Source organism: Theropithecus gelada, chromosome 6 (assembly GCF_003255815.1).
Source record: "Theropithecus gelada isolate Dixy chromosome 6, Tgel_1.0, whole genome shotgun sequence".
Lineage (NCBI taxonomy): Eukaryota > Metazoa > Chordata > Mammalia > Primates > Cercopithecidae > Theropithecus > Theropithecus gelada.
In genome coordinates, this window is record NC_037673.1 from 168245111 (window position 1) to 168269183 (window position 24073).

The 24073-nt window shown below is 51.8% G+C and overlaps 1 protein-coding gene across 2 annotated transcripts in view; it reads right to left on the bottom strand.

The window, feature by feature from the left end:
• Positions 1 to 24073, bottom strand: part of STK10 (serine/threonine kinase 10) — a 152374-nt gene that overhangs the window by 40835 nt on the left and 87466 nt on the right. For both annotated transcript variants that reach the window (XM_025388215.1, XM_025388216.1), the window contains exons 5-10: positions 23828 to 23900; positions 22647 to 22841; positions 21689 to 21770; positions 12508 to 12642; positions 9489 to 10037; positions 6392 to 6522 (exon numbers count right to left, since the gene is read on the bottom strand). In XM_025388215.1, the coding sequence (XP_025244000.1) occupies positions 6392 to 6522; positions 9489 to 10037; positions 12508 to 12642; positions 21689 to 21770; positions 22647 to 22841; positions 23828 to 23900 (1165 nt within the window). The remainder of the gene's footprint in view (positions 1 to 6391; positions 6523 to 9488; positions 10038 to 12507; positions 12643 to 21688; positions 21771 to 22646; positions 22842 to 23827; positions 23901 to 24073) is intronic.

The window sequence follows — 24073 nt, forward strand, 5'->3', positions numbered from 1 at the left end:
AATTTGGTCATAAGTTTATGTCTTTTGACACAGTAGTTTCACTTCTGGATACTGATTTTAAAGAAATATTTATCGATGCACAAGACCACTGAATAACAATAGTCAGCCAGGCATGGTGGCTCACACCTGTAATCCCAGCACTTTGGGAGGCCAAAGCAGAAGAATCACCTGAGGTCTGGAGTTCGAGACCAGCCTGGCCAACACGGCGAAACCCCACTTCTACTAAAAATACAAAAATTAGCTGGACATAGTGGCATGCGCCTGTACTCCCAGCTACTCAGGAGGCTGAGGCAGGAGAATCACTTGAACCTGGGAAGTGGAGGTTGTAGTGAGCCGAGATCATGCCATTGCACTCCAGTCTGGGCTACAAGAGCAAAACTCCATCTCAACACCACCACCACAAAAAAAAAAAAAAGAATATGCAATTATTTAAAATCAATGTTATTTAGTAAAAAATTGGAAGCAAATGTCCATCAATATAGGTCTATGTAAATAAAGTACATTGGTATGATGGAATTCCATACAACTTTAAAAAATTCAAGTTTTAGAAAATGTTTAATTACATAAGGAAACATCTATTAAAAATAAAAATAATTCGGTCAGGCACGGTGGCTCACACCTGTAATTCCAGCACTTTGGGAGGCCAAGGAGGGCGGATCACCTGAGGTCGGGAGTTCAAGACCAACCTGACCAACATGGAGAACCCCGTCTCTACTAAAAATACAAAATTAGCCAGGCGTGGGGGTGCATGCCTGTAATCGCAGCTACTCGGGAGGCTGAGGCAGGAGAATCACCTAAACCCGGGAAGCAGAGTCTGTAGTGAGCTGAGATTGTGCCATTGCACTCCAGCCTGGGTAACAAGAGCAAAACTCTGTCTCAAATAATAATAATAATAATAATATTTATGAACAGATATGGAATAATCTCTAGGTTAAAAAAAAAGCAAGACATTAAAGAATAGGTCTCTTATGCCATCTTATCTGGGAGAAAAAAGGACAACAATATGTGTCTGTACACACATATATGTATTGTTTACTTTTCTAGTATCTCTGGAAGGATGAAACCATAAAACATTAACACAGGAAAGAGAACTGGATTTCTGGTAGGAAAATGAGGGAGGAAAATTTTTCACTGTTTATCTTCTTTCTTTTTTTAAAAAAAATTTTGAACCATGATCTTATACAGGTCGAGTATCCTTTACCGAAAAACCTTGGGACCAAAAGTGTTTTGGGTTTCAGATTTTGTTAGATTTTAGAATATTATACTTACTGAACGGGCAACCCTAATCTGAAAATCTGAAGTCTGAAATGTTCCAGTGAGAATCTGATGTCAGTGCTCAAAAAGTTGCAGATTTTGGAGCATTTTGGATTTTGGATTTTTTGATTTGGGATGTTCAACCTTTATTACCTGCTAAAAAATATATAATAAAAATTTTACATAGGCCATGCGTAGTGGCTCATGCCTATAATCCCAGCACTTTGGGAGGCTGAGTTGGGAGGATCACTTGAGCTCAGGAGTTCGAGAGCAGCCTGGGCAACACAGTAAGACCTCATCTCTGCACAAAAGACAAAAATTAGCTGGGCGTGGGGGTGCATCTGTGTGGTCCCAGCTACTTAAAAGGCTGAGGCTGGAAGATTACTTGAGCCCAGGAGGTCCAGGCTGCAGTGAGCCATGACTATGCCACTTGCACTCCAGCCTGGGCAACAGAGCAAGATCCTGTGTTAAAAAAAGAAAAAAAATTGACCTAAGCCACATGCCCTAATTTTGTATCTATATTGCCTAAGCCACATGCCCTAATTTTGTATCTATATTGCCAGTATGTATATGTGTGTACTCACAGAAAAAATATTGGAGGGATAAGCCCCAAGTGTTAACCATGTTTCTTAATGAGCAAATCCATTAAAAATTGCTATGTAGGCCGGGTGCGGTGGCTCACACCTGTAATCCCAGCACTTTGGGAGGCCGAGGTTGGCGGATCATTTGAGGTCAGGAGTTCAAAACCAGCCTGGCCAACATGGTAAAACCCCATCTACTAGAAATACAAAAATTAGCCAGGTGTGGTGCTGCACGCCTGTAATCCCAGCTGCTCGGAGGCTGAGGAAGGAGAATGGTGTGAATCTGGGAGGCAGAGGTTGCAGTGAGCCGAGATTGTGCCACTGCACTCTGTCAGACTCTGCTTCAAAAAAAAAAAAAAAAGAAAAAAGAAAAAACTGCCACATGTCATTTATATAATCAGAAAAAAAGAAAAAAAATCAAACTACTACAGAAAGAACCTGGGCATCCTGACTGAGCTGGGGGCTCCTGGCGGCCTCTCGGGGTCGGCCGTGAGGCCTGTGTCCTAGTCCAGTGCAGCGCCATGCTGATTCCCATGAGGCCACGCTCTGACCCCAGCGGCCTTCCTCATGGCTCGGAGGGACCATAACTGCTTACAGAACTGCCCCCCAAGAGCAGCACAAGGAGGGTTTGGGCAGTGCAGTGAGGCCAAGCACATTCTCTGGGGTCACAGCGCCCGTCTGAATCTAGGCTCAGTCAGCTTTCCAGCTGGGTGACCTCTTGGAGAGTCACTCATCCTCGTGGCACTCATTCCCTCCTCTGCAAAATGAGGCTAACGATCTTTACCTCTTGGGTCCTTTGAGGGATAAATGAGATGGCACAGGTCAGGTGCCCACGTGGCACATGACCAGCACTCTGTAAGTGGCAACTGCTCGAATTCTACCAAGGAAGAAGAGGCAATGGCTGCCCTGCCTCTGGGAACAGCCAGAGGTGCTTTCTACAGCCGCAGAGGGAAGACTGAGCCTCTGCTTCTCTGGAAAGCGAGAAGAGAAGAGGCAGTTTGTGAGAGTGTTAATGAGGAAACGGAAATCCTGACTCAAGAGAAACTAAGGTTTAGATAAGAATTGACACAAAGCATAAAAAGGAGTACAGAAAGAAGGCCGGCAGCCAGACTCTAGCACTCCCTGGCCCACCTGTGCTCTCAGAAGAAAAGGCAGGCAAGGAGAAGACTGGGACTCAAGGGCAAGGGAACGGCAGAAGCGGTTTTAGGGAGGGACAGGAGGAGCTCTGCCCGGAAGCCTCGTCAGTCTGGGAATGTGATAAATGCTCAACCACATAGTTCAAAAGCCGAGGTGTGACCCAGTTCTCCAAAAATGCCAGGGCTCAGGTATGGCCAGGGGCCTGGGCCAGCAGGGAATGATCAGGGCCAGCCACACCCCTGGCGTCTGGCAGCCTGGCCTGGTTTACAGCTGCTCAGACCTCCAGACCACGGCAGGCAAACGAGAAAATGCTGGTTCCTGACGAGCACCTCTTCACCTCCTCAAGTCTCACCTTTTGACCCTGAGTAGCACACAGCTGCTCTGCTTAGGAGGTGGATGGGGACCCACAGCCAGGGCCAGAGAGCACTGCTTCTTCATGGGGTGTGGCCAGTCTAGAATTCTATCCCTGGGAACTTCAATTGCCCAGAGGGGAGGTGATGAAAACCCACCTCTTGAGGCTGAAGCTCAGAGTCCAGAGTGCCTCTCAGGTGACCATTAGTTTGAACAGAAGGTGGTGTCATCTGCCAAAACAACCTGTGCCCTAGCCTCCCAATCCACACAGATGACACCTGTGTGTGTGTGTGTGTGTGTGTGTGTGTGTGTGGTGTATGCAGATACCACACTAACTAGTGAAAAATCTGTCTTTCCTCCCCCTGTTCCCAGAGGGAGAAGTGATCCAGAACATCTAAAACTACTTTTATTTGGTTTTGGCTTATTTATCTATTTATTTATTTTTATTTTTATTCTGAGACAGAATCTCACTCTGTCACCCAGGATGGAGTGCAGTGGCATAATCTCGGCTCACTGTAACCTCCGCCTCCTGGATTCAAGTGATTCTCCTGTCTCAGCCTCCCGAGTAGCTGGGATTACAGACGCCCGTCACCACGCCTGGCTAATTTTTGAATTTTTAGTATTGACCAGGTTTTGCCATGTTGGCCAGGCTTGTCTCGAACTCCTGACCTCAAGTGATCCATTTGCCGAGGTCTCCCAAAGTGCTGGGATTAAAGGTGTGAGCCAATGCACCTGGCGTATGCTTTTATTTTTTACAATTTAGTTTTAAAATTTATTTTTGAGAGACAGGGTCTTGCTCTGTTGCCCAGGCTGGAGTGTGGTGGCATGATCGCAGCTCACTGCAGCCTTGACCTCCTAGGCTCAAGTGATCCTCCCACTTCAACCTCCCGAGTATCTGGGACTATAGGTATGTGCTCAGCTAATTTTAAAATTTTTTGTAGTGACACTATGTTGCCCAGGATGGTCTCGAATTCCTGGGCTCAAGTAATCCTCTCACTTCAGCCTCCCAAAGTGCTGAAATTATAGGTGTGTGCTGCTGTGCCCGGCTGCATGCTTATGCTTTTAAAAGAATATGAATATTAGGCCGAGCATGGTGGCTCACACCTGTAATTCCAGCATTTTGGGAGGCCGAGGCGGGCGAGTCACAAGGTCAGGAGTTCGAGACTAGCCTGGCCAACATGGTAAAACCCCGTCTCTACCAAAAGTACAAAAATTAGCAGGGCGTGGTGGTGGGCACCTGTAGTCCCAGCTACTCAGGAGGCTGAGGCAGGAGAATCGCTTGAACCCGGGAGGCAGAGGTTGCACTGAGCTGAGATCACGCCATTGCACTCCAGCCTGAGCGACAGAGCGAGACTCCGTCTCAAAAAATAAAAATAAATAAATAAAATTTAAAAAATTTTAATTCACATGTATAAAAACATGTGATTAATGTTCCAGAAATTTTCTCTACACTAATCATGAATTTACCCTGCAAAGGCCTGGCCCCTAGGGAATTCCGTGGCTCCATGGCCTCCCTAAGTGTTAAGCTCCCCCAACTCCTGCCAACGACAAGGTCCAGTGAAACCTGAAGGAATTCTCACACAGACAGACCCAGTTAGAATCCCAGCTTTACCCCTGCCCAGCTGGAAGACCCGGGGCAAGTGACTTACTTGCCCAGAAACAGTGTTTCCTCCTTTGTTTACAAAATGTGGAAATAGGGTCTCCCGAAGGAGGGCTGCAAGTGGGGGATGGAGAACTGAAAAGTATAAAGACGGATCCCAGCAAACAGCTTCGCCTCACACCTTCCTCCCTGTTCCAATCCTTCACCAGCTCACTGGTTTTGCCTCCAAAATGTAGGTCAAATCTGACCACGTTTTTCCCTCTTCCCGGCCACTGCCCCAGCCTGAGCCCAGAGACTGCCCAGAGAGTCAAGATCTCCCTGCCTCCCTCCACCAGTCCCCCTTAAAGAAGCTGAGTAGTTATTACTCAGGGTCTCAGCAACTGCAGTTTCCCTTGGGCTCCCCCGAGCTCTCCTCCCCTTATCCTTTAGGCCTGGCTCAGGGGCTTCCCTTGCAGCAGCCTTCCCCACTCCAAGCACTCACCATCATGTCACCTGTTACTTCCTTCATGGCACGTAGGACAATCAGGGATTATCTTGTGTACTGTATGTTGGCCCATTAGGTGTTAAGTTCTACAAGGGCAATGGCCTTATCTATTTGGGTCACCACCTTGTCTCCAACCTGGTGGGTTGGTGTATACATGGATGGATAGATGGATGAATGGTTAGGTAGATAGGTGGAGGGCTGAATGGGTAGATGGGTGGGTGGGTGGATGGGGGGTAGCTGGGTGGATGACTGGGTAGACAGATGGAAAGGTAGATAGGGAGTAGGTAAATAGATGGATGGATAGATAAATGGATGGAAGAATAAACGGATGGATGGGTGATTGGGTGGATGGATAGATAAATAGATGGATACTTGGGCAGATGGAGGGAAGGATGGAATGGTGAGTGAGTAGATGGATGAGTAGATGGGTTAGTTGGATAAATGGAAGGTGAGTGAGTGGGTAGATGAATGAGTGGATGACTGGATGGATGGATGGATGGATGGATAGATGAATGGATGAATGGATGGGTGAACGACTGGGTGGATAGATGGACAGGCAGATAGCTGAGTAGGTGGATAGATGGGTGGATAAATGAATGGAAGGATGGATGATTAGGTAGATGGGTAGATGAATGGGTGCACAGTTGGATGGATGGATGGAAAGGTGAGTGGGTAGATAGGTGGATGGGTGGAGGGGTGAGTGGGTGGAAGAGTGGGTAGACTGATGGGTGGATAGATGAATAGATAGATAGGTGAACAGGTGGATAGATGGGTGAATAAATGAATGGATGGGTGGATAGATAGATGAATGGTTGGATAAATGGGGGAGTGCAGGATCTAAGGCAAAATGGGTTTCCTTTTGTCTCCTTGATTCCCCCACTTCATGCTGTAGACAGACAGCCCTCTCACCAAAAGGGCCAATGCCCACACCTCTTACCATAGCCCCACCCTCTTACCACCATTGGTGGCCCTTCCCAGGCTTGCCTGAGAAATCTCATCTCCTCATCCTTCTTCTCATCTTCGCTGATGATCTTGGAGGTGGTGATGCTCACCTCCACACCATCCACCACAAATTTGCGTGTCCGCTTGAGGGTTTTTTTGTGCAGCTTTGGGTCCTGGCCAGGGAAAACCATTAGACAAGTCTCAGAATCGCAGCTAAGGACCACCTGCCACGGCAGGTGAGGCCACAGCTCTGCTGGGCCCACAGCTTCAGCACCACCCCCAGAGAGATGTAGCCATCCATCTTTCCTCTTGCCTCAACTTAACCTAGGAGCCGGAGGGTCTGAGCTTATTCCCTTGCCTTTCCCAGGTCTCAGTCTTCGGACACTGTGCTGAGGCCTCCCCCACCTCGCTGCCAGCACCTCTCATGCATCCAGGACATGGTGTCAGAAAGAGCTGCGTTCTAACCCTCACTCCACCACTTACTGGCTCTGTGTCTCCAGGCCAGCTTCTTGTCCTGTCTGAGCCTCAGCTTCCTCACCTTTCAGGGAGGACAATCACACTACTTGCCTCCCAGGGTAGTTGTAAAGATCCAATGAGAGAACATACGGTGGATCCACAGAGCAGTGCCCACTCCCAATGCATGTTCCATGCCTGGCATTTCTTTCTGACGGTTATTACTGCAGACCACATACAACCTTCGCGCAAGGTGCCAAAATCCCAAGGAGCTCAAAAATTAAAGGCTGTTTTCATAACTGGTTTGGTAGCCAAACCACCGTGAGATTATGCATCGTTGTGATCTTTTACTGTGAGGAATCACACATGCCAAGTGGTTGTGCAGGTGCCACCCGGAATCCTGGAGGTGTCAGTGTGTCTTAATACGTGGTTCCCTCTGGAAGTTCTCAGCTCTGATTCTGAAGGTGTCCCCATAACCCTCCCGCTCTGCCCACTGCCTCTGGCCTCTTGGCTGGTTTCAAAAACTCCTTTAAGATGGCGTCTCACTCTGTTGCCCAGGCTGGAGTGCAGTGGCGCAGTCTCAGTTCACTGCAACCTCCGCCTCCCGGGTTCAAGCGATTCTCCTGCCTTAGCCTCCTGAGTAGCTGGGATTACAGGCATGTGCCACCACGCCCGGCTAATTTTTTTTTTTTTTTTTTTTTTGCAGGGGGACGGAGTCTTACTCTATTGGCAGGCTGGAGTGCAGTGGCGTGACCTTGGCTCACTGTAACCTCCGCCTCCCAGATTCAAGCAATTCTCCTGCCTCAGCCTCCTGAGTAGCTGGGACTACAGGTGCCTGCCACCACGCCCGGCTAACTTTTGTATTTTTAGTAGAGACAGGGTTTCACCATGTCAGCCAGGATGGTCTCGATCTCTTTACCTCGTGATCCGCCCACCTCGGCCTCCCAAAGTGCTGGGATTACAGGCGTGAGCCACTGCGCCCGGCCATGCCGGGCTAATGTTTTTATTTTTATTTTTAGTAGAGACAGCGTTTCACCATGTTGGTAAGGCTGGTCTCGAACTCCTGACCTCGTGATCCACCCGCCTTGGCCTCCCAAAGTCCTGGGATTACAGGTGAGAGCCATAGCACCCGGCCCGAAGACTCTTTTTGGTGTAGCCCAGCCCTGCCCTCCTAACGAAGGGCCTCCCAGCCTCTGAAAGAAGACTGAGGAACCAGCGTGGCAGGATGCTGAGCCCCACTCCTGCTGAGTCAAGAGCGGCAGACTGTTCTTGCTCCCTGAAGTCTGGGCCCCTGTCTCCTGCCCATGGCACCTCGCCCAGGGGAGCTGGACAGCATCAGCATAGACCCAGCATGCCCGACTCTCATCTCTCTATGGTGGCCAGCTCACATGTGCCAGGACCCAGGCAGGATGGGTCAGACCGGCCGTGAGAAGTGGAGGCTGGCAGGAGCGAGAGCGGAGGGGAAGAAGGGGCATCCACAGCCACAGCCCTCTGCTGAGAACTGTTCCTGGCCAGGGGGCCTCCATCGCTGAAGGAACAGGCTCCTAGTCACGCCCAGGGGTGCTGGCGCAGCGGGGGACTCTCATTAGAACAGCTTGAGGTCCCTGACATACTGCAGTCAACCAGGAACATTCTCCACAGCCTTGAGAAGAGCAGGGGAGACCCTGCTCTCGGTGGGTCTGTCTCATTAAAAAGCCAAACAAAAAACCCTTTTGTTCACCTAGTGTCTTTAGGAAAAGTGGCAGGATGCCTGTCCGAAGGAAGACGCTGCTCATAGATAACAGCTGCTGTGCATGCTTGTCACGTGGCCTGTTGGAAATGTGCTTCCCTTCCCTGCCTAAAGCTGACTGGCCGTTGCGGCTCCTGTCACTCCCCTTTGCTTAGCAAATACGTTCGAGTCTCTACTGCGTTTTTCACCAAGTAAATTTGGGAAGGAAAAACAAAACCATACAGTATTTCCTCTAAAATGAGCCTTGGGTAGAGGGTCAGGTGACCCATCGTGAGTTTAATAACACCCTGGGATTTATCGGGGAGGCCAGGAAAGGAGTCAGCCCCTTCCAGCTGCCTAAGAAGAAGGAGGCCATGGCTCCCACTGGGAGCATTTCGAGTTCGGAGCCTAGGGTCTGACCACCTTCCCACTCCTACCTGGCCCTGGGCTGGCTCCTCACTTCCCTGAGCCTCTCGGCTTATCTGTAATGTGAGAGGATGAAGGAGGCTGTCTGTTCTTTCTAAAGCACTTGTACAGGGTTTGCCTCCCGCCCAGGCCTCTAGTGCGGTGGCTATTGTCATTCACAACACTGCCCACCTCCAGAAAGGCCCCGGAGGCAGGGAAGACAGCTTTGAGCTGTTTCTTTCGTTGGATTTACCAGTTACCAGCTGGGTCTCGTGGCTGACCTCCGGATGACAGAAATTCATTTGTAGCTAAGGCCTGAGAGTTCTCGCTCCCAAATTTCACCAGGGCATTTTACCAAGCTTTGAAATTTAAACCCAAACCAACTGCTTGACGTTCCTAAATCCCACACTGAACCCAGATATTCTGGAGATTAAACCATGAGTCAAACCAAAACTCCTTAATGAACCGCTTAAAATGCAAGGAAGCCCCTAAACCCTTTTGAAAGCAAAATGGAGCTGCAGAACATCCCGCAATGGTCTCGCTGCAAGCCCGTGGTGGGAGAGGCGGCGTTACCTTGATGGACAGAGAGCCCATCTCTTTGTTCAGCGACAGATCGGCGGAGAGATTGGTACCGTAGTCCATGCTCTCAGAGGTGCAGAGGCTGCTGCAGTCCGAGTCCCTCTTGGAAGGGCCTGGAGCTGCCTGGGCAGGGGGCTCCAGGCTGCCATTGGCCAGCTTCTCCCCACCCAAGGTCTCCAGGGCGCTGCTGTTGGGCCGGCTCTGGCTGGTCTTTTGAGATCTGTTGGCTGCTGGGCTGAGGTCCTCACCCTGCTCAGCAACTTGCTTCTCCTGGGCTACCTGAATTCTGGCATCCATTGACACAGGTCGGGACTTCCGCAGGGGCACAGGCACTGCTAGGCCGTTCTCATTTCCAGGGGCCACGACTGGGGCGCTGGTGGTTTGGGGGGATTCGTCCCCAGAGGGCTGGCTGCAGGGCTCATTCACACTGTCCTGAGACTGGCTGGGTGCCAGCGGGGTGGAAGATGGCTCCGTAAGAGGCTTGTCAGCATTGAAGCTTGGCGGACTCACCTCAGAGGAGTTCTGAGTATGGTTCTCCAGAGTCTAGGAAAAAAAAAAAGATAGTCAAGGCCATGCTGCTGTATGTTCAAGGCAAGAGTCAGAGATGCAATGGAGAGAGTCAGACACTCTCAAGATGAAGTGGGCCAGGGCCAAGAAAGGAGAGCAGACATCTCCCTAGCCACGGTCTTCATCTCTCCCTACTGCCTAACCATAAAAAATTACTATTTATTTTGAGGCATAGCAATCTCCTCGCTATCTCTAATCTTAGCCGAATGTAATAGCTGTTATTCCTCCTAGGAGGCAGCTGTGGCCAGCTGGCCAGCTCATGGCCCACAGGGAGGGGTCAGTGGCCACTCCATTCCAGCCAATTGTGATAATGTGGGAAAATGGCTCCCCTGTGCCCAAACCTTCCCAGTTTTTAAATCTTAATGTTTTAATTTTATTTATCTATTTTTTTGAGACAGGGTCTTGCTCTGTCACCCAGGCTGGAATGTAGTGGAGCCATTTTGGCTCAATGCAACCTCTGCCTCCCAGGCTCCCACCTGGGAGTGGTTCTCCCACCTCAGCCTCCTGAGGAGCCTCCTGAGTAGCTGGGACTACAGGTGCATGCCACCACACCCAGCCAATATTTGCATTTTTTTAGTAGAGACAGGGTTTCGATATGTCACCCAGGCTGGTCTCAAACTCCTGGACTCAAGTGATCTGCCTGCCTCGGCCTCCCAAAGTGCTGGGATTACAGGTGTGTGCCACCGCACCCAGCAAAACCTTCCAATTTTTAAAGACAAGTTTGAAATCTAGGTTTTTAATGGACATCTCTTAACTTTTAGGTGGCAACTAACTCATATTTTTTAAAAAGTCACATAAAGGCCAAGCCAAGCCTGTCTGGGGACTGGATTCAGCCCCTGTGGCCACTAAGTTTTCAGCTTCATTTTTGTGTTTTAGAGTCTTTGTTGGGTGGAAAGTACTGGAAATGTTGCTATGCTGTGGTGAAACAGAACATCCTTCCTGTACATAAAACATAAACGTCCAACTTGGTGAACAGAGTGAGTATCCATGTAGCCACTTTCCAGGTCAGGAGGGGACCACTGCTTTGCCCCAGAGGGCCATCCCCTGCCGCCCCGTCCTTCTCAGTGGCAGTGCTCTCCCACCTCTTGATGTAGTCACTGTTCTGTGGTCTCTAAGTGCTACGGGTGAGCTGTGCCTGCTTCTAAACGTGGTATGAATGGATTTATACTATAAGCATTCCTTTGGGTCTTGCCAGCCACTGGTTTTTAACCTCAGCTATGGCAGCTGGTGGAAGCAACTCCAATCTACCTTCTGGTCAGCACCCACAGTGATGGCTCAAACACTCAGATCTGATTCTGTCACCTCCAGAGTACCCAGTCCCTGCCTGAAAGCCTTCAGGGCTCCCACTACCCTCAGGACAAAGATCAGCCTCCTGCCGGTAGACAACGGGGCTGGGCATGAGCGCTTCCCGCCTCCTCCTGGAGCCAGGCCCCACTGAGGTTCTCCTACTCCACATCCACCCCTGGCCCTGTCATCTATCGGCTCAGCCAGCCACTTCACTGCATCGATCTCAGTTTTCCTGTGTGTAAGACAGAGCTTGGTTACCCTGTATCAGAGCTGTAGAGTGCCCGGCAGCCACCACGGGCTCCATGCATGGCTGGGGTGGTTGTGATGATTCTGCTTGCCCCGCCCCTCGGGCCTTTCCTTCTTCACCCTGGTGAGGGTCTGTGCCAGCCTCAGGCTTCACCCAGGACTGAATTAAATCTGAGAGAGCCGCAGTGCCGTCCACAGCACAAAGATGTGGGCCAGCTCCATCCCGTGATGGGTAAGTCCAGCCCTTGCTTCTCTAGGTACAGGGAGCCATCGGGACGGCCACCCTATCCCTGGGAAGAGGCCTCCCCCAGCAGCAAGACCAGGGACTACAGAGCAACAGCTCGGGCCAGAATCCAGCCCACAGACATGTTTTCCTTGGCTCAGAGGGTTTTTAGAAATTTAAATCAGCTTTAATTTCAATCTAAATCCAGCAAGCACTGAAGCTGCAAAAGCGTTCCAAATGTGCCCAGACATGGGTTCCCTTGGCACCGAGCACAGCTAGAGGGGGGCCAGGGTGCTGCCTGTGGCCATATGCAGCCTCACGTATTTATCCCAAAGTGAGCTAAAAACAGTCTCATTTGGGATGTGAGCCGTGACGGGAACAAAGGATGGGAAGCCATGAATCAGTTACCAACTCTTAAAAATTGGAAGATTTCATGTGAAAATCTAGATCCCTGGTATCTCCTGAAAACTCGCAGGATCAGGATCCGGCCAACACCCTCTGCCGCCAACCCCCCGCCCCCGGCCCACAGGCCAACTTACGTTACCTGCAGCATGGGCGTCTGCAACCTCTGAGCTGGGAAGAAATTGCCTGAGCCAGAGTCCCGGCTTTCCCTGCCCCTCCCACACCAGCAGGGCCAGCTGAGATCCCGTCCTCCCAGCCCCCACTAAGCCCCACTCTCCCCGGCCTTACGGAGGTGGCATCCACGGGGTCCTCCTCTTCCCCCTCATCCCGGCCGTCTTCAATCTCTTCCATCACCTCGGCCTTGGCCTCGGCCACCAGCTCCCGCAGAGCCTTGTTACTGGTGATGCTGCTGACAAAGGGATGCTGAGGGGGCAAAATGTACCTAGATTAGAACCACTCTGGGGTCAGGGTGGGGTGGAAGAGGCTGGGGGAGCTTACCCCCCAGGGCAGAAAAGGCCAGCCTCATTCCTGAGCAAATGTACACATGAACTTGGAGACCCAGAGACAGCCTGGAAAGTCCCAAGTGTGTTGGAAAAAGGGCAGATCCCAGCTCTGTCTCTCAGTGGCTCTGTGACCTTGAGCATGTCACTTAACCTCTCTGAGCCACAGGCTCCTCATCTCTCAAGTGGACACGATAACAAGGAACCCACAGGGAGGTCATGCGGATTAAATGAGATCATGCACTTGAAAATGCTTAGCCCAAAGTAGGAGCTCAAGCCGTGTTTGCAGGGAGGGTGTCTATTTTCCTTTTTAAATGGTTTTAATATATAGTTTTACAAAATATGCTACATATATTTTGTTGAGGAATAACATTCCTACCGCAAAGTTCACAGGTTGTAAACCTCAATGACTTTTTTTTTTTTTTTTTTGAGACAGAGTTTCACTCTTGTTGCCCAGGCTGCAGTGCAGTGGTGCAATCTTGGCTCACTGCAAACTCCATCGACCAGGTTCAAGGGATTCTCCTGCTCAGCCTCCCAAGTAGCTGGGATTACAGGCATGCACCACCATGCCAGGCCAATTTTTTGTATATTCAGTAGAGGCGGGGTTTCACCATGTTGGCCAGTCTGGTCTCAAACTCCTGACCTTAAGTGGTCCACCCACCTCAGCCTCCCAAAGTGCTGGGATTACAGGCGTGAGCCACCATGCCCAGCCTCAATGACTTTTTACATATATATGCACCCAACGTAACTGCCACCCAGCTCAAGATACAGAACATTTCCATCACTGGGGAAGGCTCCCGTCTCCCTTGGCAGGCAACCCCACTCCCACGCCGCCAGCCTCGGGAGCCTGCTCCTCAGCTTCCTAGAATCAGAGCATCGTGTGTGCAGTCTTTCGCGTTGGCTTCCTTTACTCGGCGTCATGACTGTGAGATTCACCTACATTGTCGTCTATTTCGGTAAACTGTTCCTGTTTTATTTCTGTGCAGGGTCTCACTGTACGAATATGGCAGTTTGTTTATTCATCCTACTGCTGCCGGACATCTGGGCTGTTTCCCATTTTTGGCAACTATGAATAAAGCTGCTAGAGACATTCTCGTATATGTCTTTGGGTGGACATATGTGTTTGGTTTTAAGAAAGGAAATACAAGATCTTGAGGCAGAGTGGTGTATGTTCTATTCTAGGTTTTTAGAGAAATGTCAGAGTCTTTAAAAGTGAATGTTCTTTTACGGACCTTGCAAAACGCCAAAGCAAAAGGTCTTAGCGATATTAAGTCAGTGTGAGGTATCGTGGGTGAAGGCACCCGGGTGTAGCCAGGGATGTGGGATTCCTCAACCCACCATGCTCACCCAGGGCCACTGGGAAAGGAGTGATGGGGTGGGGTGGGGGCATGATGAAGCTAGAATTTGCTTATTTACAATTTACAGGAAGGCTCTCAAGAAATTCACTGTTTTTACTCTCACAAAATTTATCCGGGGAGGAAGTGTCAACAAGATTGCTGGGGAAGTATTTAAATGACTAAAAAACAAATTTCTAGCACCTGGAAAGCACATTCAGAAAGATATGTTCATCACAAATCATTCTTATCTGTTTGTTCATTTAAAACAGTTCAATTGGCCGGGCGCGGGGACTCAAATGATAAACCAGAGAATTCCAGATCTTGTATAGCTGAGGCTGGTGGAGACCAAAGTCTGCAGGCAGAGGGGCCTCATTCAAGGTCAAATTCAAGGGATATGAAGGGGTTCCCCAGGGAAAGATCTGGGCACAGAGAATTCCAGGCAGAGGGAGCAGCTGGTACAAAGAAGGCCCAGAGACTGGACTGAGCTTGGCGGCAGGAGCCACAAGACAGGCGGGATGGTGGGACACAGGACGCAGAGGAACGACGGGCTGTGTATGCAGGTGAACCACAGAGACTGTCCTCACAAGCCACCAGCAGGCTGTAGTGCAGCAGTGATACTACCACCCTTTAAAGATGTCATTCTGGCTGCTCTGTACTTTTAAGAGGTCTTGAGTGGGGCATTAAGGGTTTACTAATCATGGGAGGCAAAGTAGCATAGAAGTTAAGAGTGCTGGCTATAGACGCTAGAACCAAGGCACCTGGTAAAATCCAGCCTCCACCAACTGGGGCAAGTCACTTAACCTTGAGTCTCAGTTTGCTCAACTATATACTAGGAGCAGCTGTTATAAGCATTATGGTAAATGCTCAGATATGGCAGCCATCATCATCACCATCATCTTCCTTCACCACCATCACCACTACCATCACCACCATCATCACCACCATCATCCCCATCACCATCACCCCCATCACCACTATCATCACCATCACCACGACCATTACCATCACCACCATTACCCCCATCACCATCACCATCACCCCCATCACCACTATCATCACCATCACCACGACCATTACCATCACCACCATCACCCCCATCAGCAGCAGGAGCAGCAGCACAATCAGAAAAGCCTGTTCTGGCCGGGCGCGGTGGCTCACACCTGTAATCCCAGCACTTTGGGAGGCCAAGGCGGTGGATCACCTGAGGTCAGGAGTTCAAGATCAGCCTGGTCAACATGGTGAAACCCAGTCTCTACGAAAAATAACAAAAATTAGCCGGGCGTGGTGGCACATGCCTGTAATCCCAGCTACTTAGGAGGCTGAGGCAGAAGAATTGCTTGAACCCAGGAGGCAGAGGTTACAGTGAACCAAGATCATGCCACTGCACTCCAGCCTGGGTGACAGAGGGAGACTGTCTCAAAAACAACAAAAAAAGAAAAGCCTGGTTTGCATTCCTAGTCACTCCTATTCCCTCCCAAATGCCCCCAGAGTACAGCTCTTTGGAACCAAAGGTGAGAACCAAGATCTCAAAGGTTCCTAAGCTCCACATTGCACAATCTAATACAAGTGAACTTGAGCGAAATGCCACAGGACACTTCACCGCAGTGGCTGAAGCAGATGCGGCAGAAATAAATAAATGCAGACATGGGCTTCTGGAAACACCAGATTTTCATCGGGGCACCCCATGTATTGATCAAATCAGTGGCTTTTCAGCACAGCCAGGAACTCCGCTTTCTTGAGGCAGAACCATCTGCTCCACTGCCTCCCCCGACCACCCCAGCGTCCTTAGGAGGAGGAAGGGGGGCATGGGGAAGAAAACCTGTGATAGGCAGGTGAGCAGGGCAGCTCTGCGGGCACCAGGGCAAGCAAGGCTGGCACACAGGGCCACCAGTCCTGTGGCTAATTAGGCCCAAACACTGTTTTACAGACTGCTCTGGGACACAAAACACAGACCACCTCCAACACTCCATCAGCTCCGCCTCCAGAGATGTGTTTAAAGGCCCATTAAAGAGATAACGCCCTGGCTATGCTGCAAGGGAGAATGCTAGCCTGCACCAGGTAGGCTGGTCTGGGCACACATGTCCCCAGTGGAAGGCTAGATGACAGAGGAACTTGACCGCCCAGTCCTCCAGTAAGAGGCACTGGCTGGCTGTTCAGTGCCATCTTTGCTGAAAAAGGCCAAAACAGGTGGCATCACACAGCTCGCCAACCAGCACCTGCCCTCTAGCCAGGGCCTCCCCTGCCATCTAAACAGACATTCTTTCCAAGAACTGGAGCCTACTTTTCCTCTATGTGCTTAGAAACCGTCAGCCAGAGGGGTCCTATACTCCAAGATGGGCTTTAAAAAACGCTGAATAGGCCGGTCATGGTGGCTCACACCAGCAATTTGGGGGGCCAAGGTGGGCGGAACACTTGAGGTCAGGACTTCGAGACCACCCTGGCCAACATGGCGAAACCCCATCTCTACTAAAAATACAAAAATTAGCCGGGCGTGGTGGCAGGCGCCTGTAATCCCAGCTACTCGGGAGGCTGAAGCAGGAGAATCGCTTGAACCCAAGAGGCGGAGATTGCAGTGAACCAAGATCAGGCCACTGCACTCCAGCCTGGCAACACAGCGAGATTCCATTTTAAAAAAATTAAAAAAATAAAAACACCTAATAATGCTCACAGTTTCCAGGCACTGGCATCTCTTTGAATCCTCTCTCCCTCTCTTCTGGTCTCCCTCCCTCCTTCTCGCTCTTTCATTCATTCGGAGAGGCAGATTGCCAGAGAGGTCAAGAGCACAGACTCTTGAACCCGAGGACCAGGTTCAGAACCCAGCTCTGTGGCTTACAGGCTATGTGACCTTGTGTAGGCTACTTCACCGCTGTGTGCCTCAGTTTTACCATCGGCTCAATGGAGAACTGAACAGCACCTACTTCAGAACGTTGGTATGAGGATTAAATTAGGTGACATTTGCTAAGTACTTAGAGAAGTACCTGGCATGGAGGTACTACCACCATCATCACCTTCACCACCATCACCACTACCATCACCACCATCATTACCATCACCACCATCATCACCATCACTGTCATCACCACCATCGTCCCCATCACCATCACCATCTCTGGAGAAACGGTTATGTAACCGTTTGTTAGGTAAAAATAAGTCAATTTTGGCCAGGCGTGGTGGCTCACACGTGTAATCCCAACACTTTGGGAGGCCGAGGCAGGCAGATCTCCTCAGGTCAGGAGTTTGAGACCAGCCTGGCCAACATGGCAAAACCCCATCTCTACTAAAAACACAAAAATTACCCAGGCGTGGTGGCGCATGCCTGCAATCCCAACTACTTGGGAGGCTGAGACAGGAGAATCACTTGAACCCAGGGGGTGGAGGTTGCACTGAGCTAAGATACCTCCACTGCACTTCAGCCTGGAGACACAGTGAGACTCCGTCTCAAAAAAAAAAAAAAAAAAAGTCAATTTATTTAGCAAATATTTGCTGAGGGCTCTCTACATACCAGGCACTGTTCCTGGGACCTATCGGTGAACGAAACAAAGATGCTGACCTCGGAGCGCTGACATGCTAAGCGAGGAGTTTGACAACAAACCCAATAAGCGAGTAACATCCTGAGTGCCATGGGCCATGGAAGAAGGAAGAAGTAGGGCAGGGAAAGAGGACCGGGAATGTGGGGAGTGTAGTGGGTTCACAATTTCATGTGGGTGGTTGGGGGAGGCCTCAGCACAAGGCTGACATTAGAGCAATGACTTGGAGAGTGAGTCACAGAGGGATCCGGAGGAAGGCCATTCCGGGCAGCACGGACAGCCAGTGCCAAGGCTCTGAGGCAGGAACATGCCTGCTGTGTTCGGAGCACAGCAAGGGGGCTGGGCAGGCTGGAGCAGAGTGAGGCTGGAGTGTGGGGGCGAGAGAGGCGAGGGGGTCAGAAGGGTGGGCGGGCGGATCACACAGCACTCTAACAGCCCTGAGACTCTGGGTTTTCCCTAGAGTGAAATGGCAGCCACTGGGGAGCTTCGGCCAGGGCAGGACATGAGCTGGCCCCTGTTGAGAAGGTTCCCTCTGGCTGCTGTGCTCAGCCCAGACCCAACGGAGAGGGTAGGGGACCAGCGTGGAGGCAGCAGCTCGAGTGAGAGGTGGTGGCAGCCCAGGTAGTGGCTGCAGTGGAAGGGCGGGAAATGGGTGAAGTCTAGACATGTGCTGAGGGCAGGAACAACGGGATTTCCTGATAGGTGGGCTAGGAGTGTGGAGGAAGGAGAAGCAAGGGTGCCTGCATGGTTTGGGGCCTGAGCCACTGGAAGGGTGGAGCTGCCATCGGCTAAGATGGGAAAGCCAGTGGTGGAGCACGTCGGCAAAAAGATTCAAGTGCTCAGAGTTCGTATGAGATGCCCGCTGGACATCTGGGGAGTAAACAGCTGGACGCGGGCCGAGGCATCGAGCTGGGAGTGCTGCACGCTGGGCACGTGGAGATGGAGGGAGGGCCCTGTGCACTCTCATGCTAACAAGATGGGCCAAAGTGGGGCGAGCAACGGCAACGGAGAAGGAGAGGCTGATGACCAAGGGTGTGTGGAGGTCTGGAGGTCGAGTGCCGACAGGAGGAGGAGGAGATCGACTGGGCTGGTGCCGTTGATGGGTCCAGTGAGACAAACACCGAGGCTGACCCATGGCACAGAAATCTGATGACCCTGACAAGAGCAGCTGTGACAGAGTGGACGGGTTTAAGAGCAAATTCAGCCAGTATCTACTCAGCATCTCATATGTGACAGCTGTGCTGTTAACAATGTTCCATACAAAATCTCATTCACTCACACAATTCGGTGCAGCCAGCACTCTCTACATCTTACAGATGAGGAAACTGAGGCACAGAGTGAGAACCATGCAGATGCTGGGGCGGGGAGGGGGGGTGGTGTGTCTGATTTCAGAGCCTGGTTACTACCCACAACTTGGTCCGGGCCCAGAGAACGTCTGCAGGAGTCAATGAATGAATCACAAACCAATGGGGGCGTGAATCAGTCCGCCCAGGGCAGGCCACAGGGAGACGTGAGGGCCTGGCGCTTCTTGGAGCAGGCAGGCACCCTGGAGGCTGACAGCACTGGAGTAGGGGCCTGGGAAGCCAAGAGCCGGGCCCACCTCTGTCACTCAAAGCCAAGCGGCCTTGGGCCGGTCACCTCCCTGCTCTGATCCTGGTGCCCTCCCCTGAGGGGGTAACACCATGCCCACCCTCTCTCACTGGAGAGGAAAAGGTGCGTGGGTGAAGCAGCAGCGGCGCAGCAGGCATGAAACGCGCTTTATTCATCTCCAGAGATCGTCCCTTTGTTCTGCAACCCTTTCTGTTGGACGGCAAGAATCCTCTGGCAGGACATTTTTCCAAGTACGGAGCGGAAATTCCTGGCTGAGGCTGCAGCTCCGGAGCTGCCATGCGGGGATGGGGGACAGCTGGTCTCTCCGTGGAATGTCCTGGAAGCCGGATGCATCAGGGCAGGAGGTGCCTCTTACAGGAAACAATTGGCCCCAAGCGGCTTGGACAGTGACAACAGCCCCACTCAACCCCACCCACTTCAGGGGGCCCCAGCCCACTCCCGACAATACCCAGAAAATGAGGCCTTTGGGCACTCCAGAAATTTGCTTTCAAACACATTATAGAAATGTAAAAGGAACAGCTGTGACCCCCCACCCCCGGCAGTAGACAGACCCCATTTTGCATTCTGATTCCTTTTATTTTTTAAAAAATAAATACATCGGTCCTATGCATCAAGCGTTCCTTGAGCACTGTGCTTGAGAGTTAAGCTAAGCGCTTCATAGCACCTCTTCATTTAATCCTCACAACCACCCAGTAAGGGCACTGCTGCGCTTCACTCCCATTTCAGACTGACAAGCGAGTCACAGAGAGGTTCAGCCATTCGCCCAGGGGCTCACAGCCAGTAAGTGGCAGAGCTGGGATTCGAACCCTGGACTTTCCTGCCGCAGCTCACACTCATAGTAACTAAGCTGCTACCCCAGAAGGACACATAGTGGCTCAGAATGCCGACCACAGGCCCCGTGCACGGCACACAGGAGGAAGCTGGGAAAAGCTGGGTGAATATAAAGACTCAAGTGCCTGGTGTGGCCCCTTCCTCCCCTTCCTGCCACCGCACCTCTAAGACTGTCATGCTGGGGGTAGAGCCGGAGCAGACAGAGCAGTGAAAGGGCAGACCTGTTGCATCACCCAGGCCCATTCCTCCCTCTTCCATCAGTGGCAGTGACATGTGGATAGTGGTCGGCAGATTTGCAGACGGCTGGGCAAGTGCTGTGCACAGCCTTCAGAACACTGCTGTGAACACACTGACCTCACCCAGCTGCCAGCCATGACACCCTAACACGAGGCACGGGCCCAGGCAAAGGGTGGCTCACAGCTCCCTCCAACAGTTCAAAAAGCTTCCAGGAAACCATCATCCACCTGCCCACTCTAAGACAATACTGCCAGCTAATGAGATGCTCAGAGTCTCCTGATCCTGCACACAGCAGCCAGAAGGCAGAAGGACCCTTGTAAATGGAGGTCGGATACTGTGTCTCCCCGAATGCACAGATAAAGCCCAAGACCTGGCTCTGGCTTGCAAGGCCCTGCAGGACCCTGTGTGTAGAAAATAGCACCGCAAGCTTCAGAAAGGGCCGCTAACAAGGTTGAATCCTCAGCTGGTCTCTGCAGACTAGGCGAGGGCTCCCACCATTAACTGGTAAGAGTGGCCCGCTCTGCCTAAACTGTTCTGCAAACAATATGGCTTAGGTTGAATACCTGTTTGCCTTCTAGAGTCTGGAACTTTGGTCTGTGCCAGGCAGGGCGTGCCTATGTGACCACTACCCAGTAAAAGTCCTAAGGGGCTTCCCTGGTGGACAGCACAGAGAATTAAGCTGTTCTGGTGACTGTACTGGGAGAGGGCCCTGGAAGCTTGCACCTGGCTCCCGGGACCTTTTCCCACGCGCCTCCTCCTTGGGCTGAGTTCTCTCTGTGCTTTTGCTGTCATAAGTCTCCGGAGGGAGAGAATATGCTGAGGCCAGGTGTTCTCCTAGGGAACCACTGAGCCTTGGGGCGGACGCCCCAGTGCGTCTCCGCTCTCATCTCCCCTTCTCTCCCCTCCCCTCCCCTGGCCCCTGTGCTCCGGCTCCCCCACCTCCCACCCCCACCCCCTGGCTCTTCCCAGCATGTGCGGAACATGCTGCAGTCCCAGGCCTTTGCCTCCTCTCTCTCTGGGCCACTGGCCTCACTCCTTCCCTTCATGTGGGCATCTGCTCACCCGGAGAGCCCTTCCTTATCCTCTTACAAGACAACAGCCGTTCCCAGGCGCCCCACCCCGCACTGTGGACCTCCTTCCGTGGCACTGACCACCCTCTGCCATGCACACATACTTGCTTATTTGCCGCCTGTCTCCCCACTGGAGCACACGCTCCATGAGGACAGGTTCTGGGTGGCTTCGTTCCCCAAGGCACTCCCAACACAGAGCTGGCATTCAGGAGGTGCCTGGGGAATACCGGCTGAGGGACGCACAGCTGTCCATGCTGTCCCCTGGGCGGGGTGAGAACATGCCCAGTGTCCAGGTCACTGGTGAGTTCATTGGGCTTCGCCCTTCAGGGAGCAGAGTAGGAGGGGAATCCACTCACCTCCAGCAGCTGCGCCGCGCTGGGCCGCGTTTCTGGGTTCTTATCCAGCGCTATCTTCAGGAAGTCACGGAACTCTACAGACCTGGGAGGACAAGCATCAGAGATAAGCACGGAGGAGGCCAGAGCAGAGAGAAGTCCCCCACGTCACAGACTCCACTGTCCCAATCACCCCCTCAAATGACAGAGGGAACTTTCACAAGCTAGAACAGCGAAAGGGCCTACACGACGCCCTTTTCATCATGGACATCCCTGTCCAGATGGGGACCCAGAAATCAGAGGGGAGCAGGGACTTGCCCAGGCCGCACAGTGAGGAGACTCAGCAGGTCCGGGATTTGAACCCAGGCCCCCGATGTCCCGCCCAGGGTTGTGCCATGTGGCTCCTACGGCTCAGCTGGGGCTCCTATTCTCCCAGTGGGAGCTGGCTTATTTGGGTGACTTGGTTTGTGCTGGTGAAGATCTCATGTCAAGAGCACAGAGGGGGCTCGGTAGCTCACGCCTGTAATCCCAGCACTTTGGGAGGCCAAGGAAGACGGATCCCTTTAAGGCCAGGAATTCAAGACCAGCCTGGGCAACATAGGAGACCTTGTCTCTACAGAAAATTAGCCAGGCATAGTGGTGGGTGCTTGTAGTCCCAGCCACAAGGGAGGCTGAGATGCGAGGATCTCTTGAGCCTAGGAGGTCGAGGTCGCAGTGAGCTATGACTGCACCACTGTACTCCAGTCTGAGCAAAAGAGTGAGGCGCTATCTCAAAAAAAAAAAAGGAACACAAAGGGAAAAAGAGGCACGAAGGGCCCCGGGGGACTCAGAAAGGCCAGAAGACCTCCAGGCCCCAGTCTCCTCTTGCGGCTAGCAGCACCAGGAGAACCCTACCGCTGCACCTCCCCAGCCCCGCCCACCGCATATCCCAGCCCTAACCGGCGCAGGCACCCAGGCAGGTGGCCCTGCCCCTGCTCCTCACCACTTAGAGGGCGTGAGCAGCGTGGGAGGCTCCGACTTGGCGATCTTTAGCAGGACCCGCATGGGGTTGAGCTCGTGGTGTGGCGGCTCGATCTGGGCCATCTCAATCAGCGTGATGCCCAGGGACCAGATGTCGGCTTTGTAGTCGTACGGCGTGTCCTTCATGGTCTCACACATGACCACCTCGGGGGCCATCCTGAACCAACCAAGGGACAACATAGGGCTAAGAATCTGGCCTCCACAGGTGCTTCTTGGACATTCAGGGTCAAGGGCCACCACGAGCCACTGTCGGGGGTTGGCAGCACTCCCGAATCATGATCTGCATGACTTTGCATCCCACTGTCTTCCTTAGGACGCTCTTCCACAGAAAAACGCCTCCACGCGGCTCCCCGCCACGTCCTGCTGCAGTTCCGATGCCTACCACGAGATGGCAGCAGCAACCCGGAACACAGAGTCCTGGGGAGGGGTCGGGTGGGAGTGGAGGGAAGGTGCGGAGCAAAAAACCAGGGCGTGGAGGTGGGTGGGTGAGAAGACAACAGCACAGAGAGAAGGAGAAACAGGTATAAAAGGGGGGAGAGAGAGAGCAAGGGTGAGTAACAAGCAAGCAAGAAAGGAGCCCAAACTCCACAATGGCAAGTAATGCACATGAAAAAACTGAAAACGAGTCAAACAGAGAGTAGTCAGGCGTGAAATTGAGTGACAGTGTTTTGTTTTTAAAGTAATAGTTCTGGAAAAGAAGGAAACACGACAGACTAGAGAAGTCCAGGAAGACTTCACATGAGGGTAGGAACCGAACTTGTACTGTTCACCTTCACGGCCCCCATCCCCAGCCCTCAATACACACGTGGTGAATAAATCACGAACTGAATCCTGTTGTAGAGATTCTAGTTCAGTTATCAATGGAGTGCCTTCTATGTGTACCATTTCATTTCATTTTCACAGTAGCCTTATTAAGTAGGGGCTATTATATCCCTAATTTTATGGATGAAGAAACTGAGGCACGGGAAAACTAAGCAGCTCGTCCAAGGTCACATGGCTAGTAAGCCACGGGGCTGGGCGTGTGCCCACAGGCTGACCTGGCAGCTCTTGTCTCCCGGCCCCGCTCTGTCTACAGCGCCTAGTGGTCACCTTGGAGAGTTTTAACGTCCAGTTCATTCCATTTCTAGAAGCTACACGACTCACCAGTAAGGAGTGCCGATGAAGGAATCTCGTTTCTGTAGAGTCTTCAGATTCTTGGCAGACACACCGAAGTCAGCTGCAAGACAAAATCTCAGATAGCGTTTTGCACGGACATTCCTCTACCCACAGCCCTGGGGTAAAAGCCGGGGAGGTGGACTCAGGGATACACATTCCAAGTCGACTAACAGATGCCATTTTCTATCTAGCAAATTAGAGAGCATTAAAAATATGAGAATAGGCCGGGCGCGG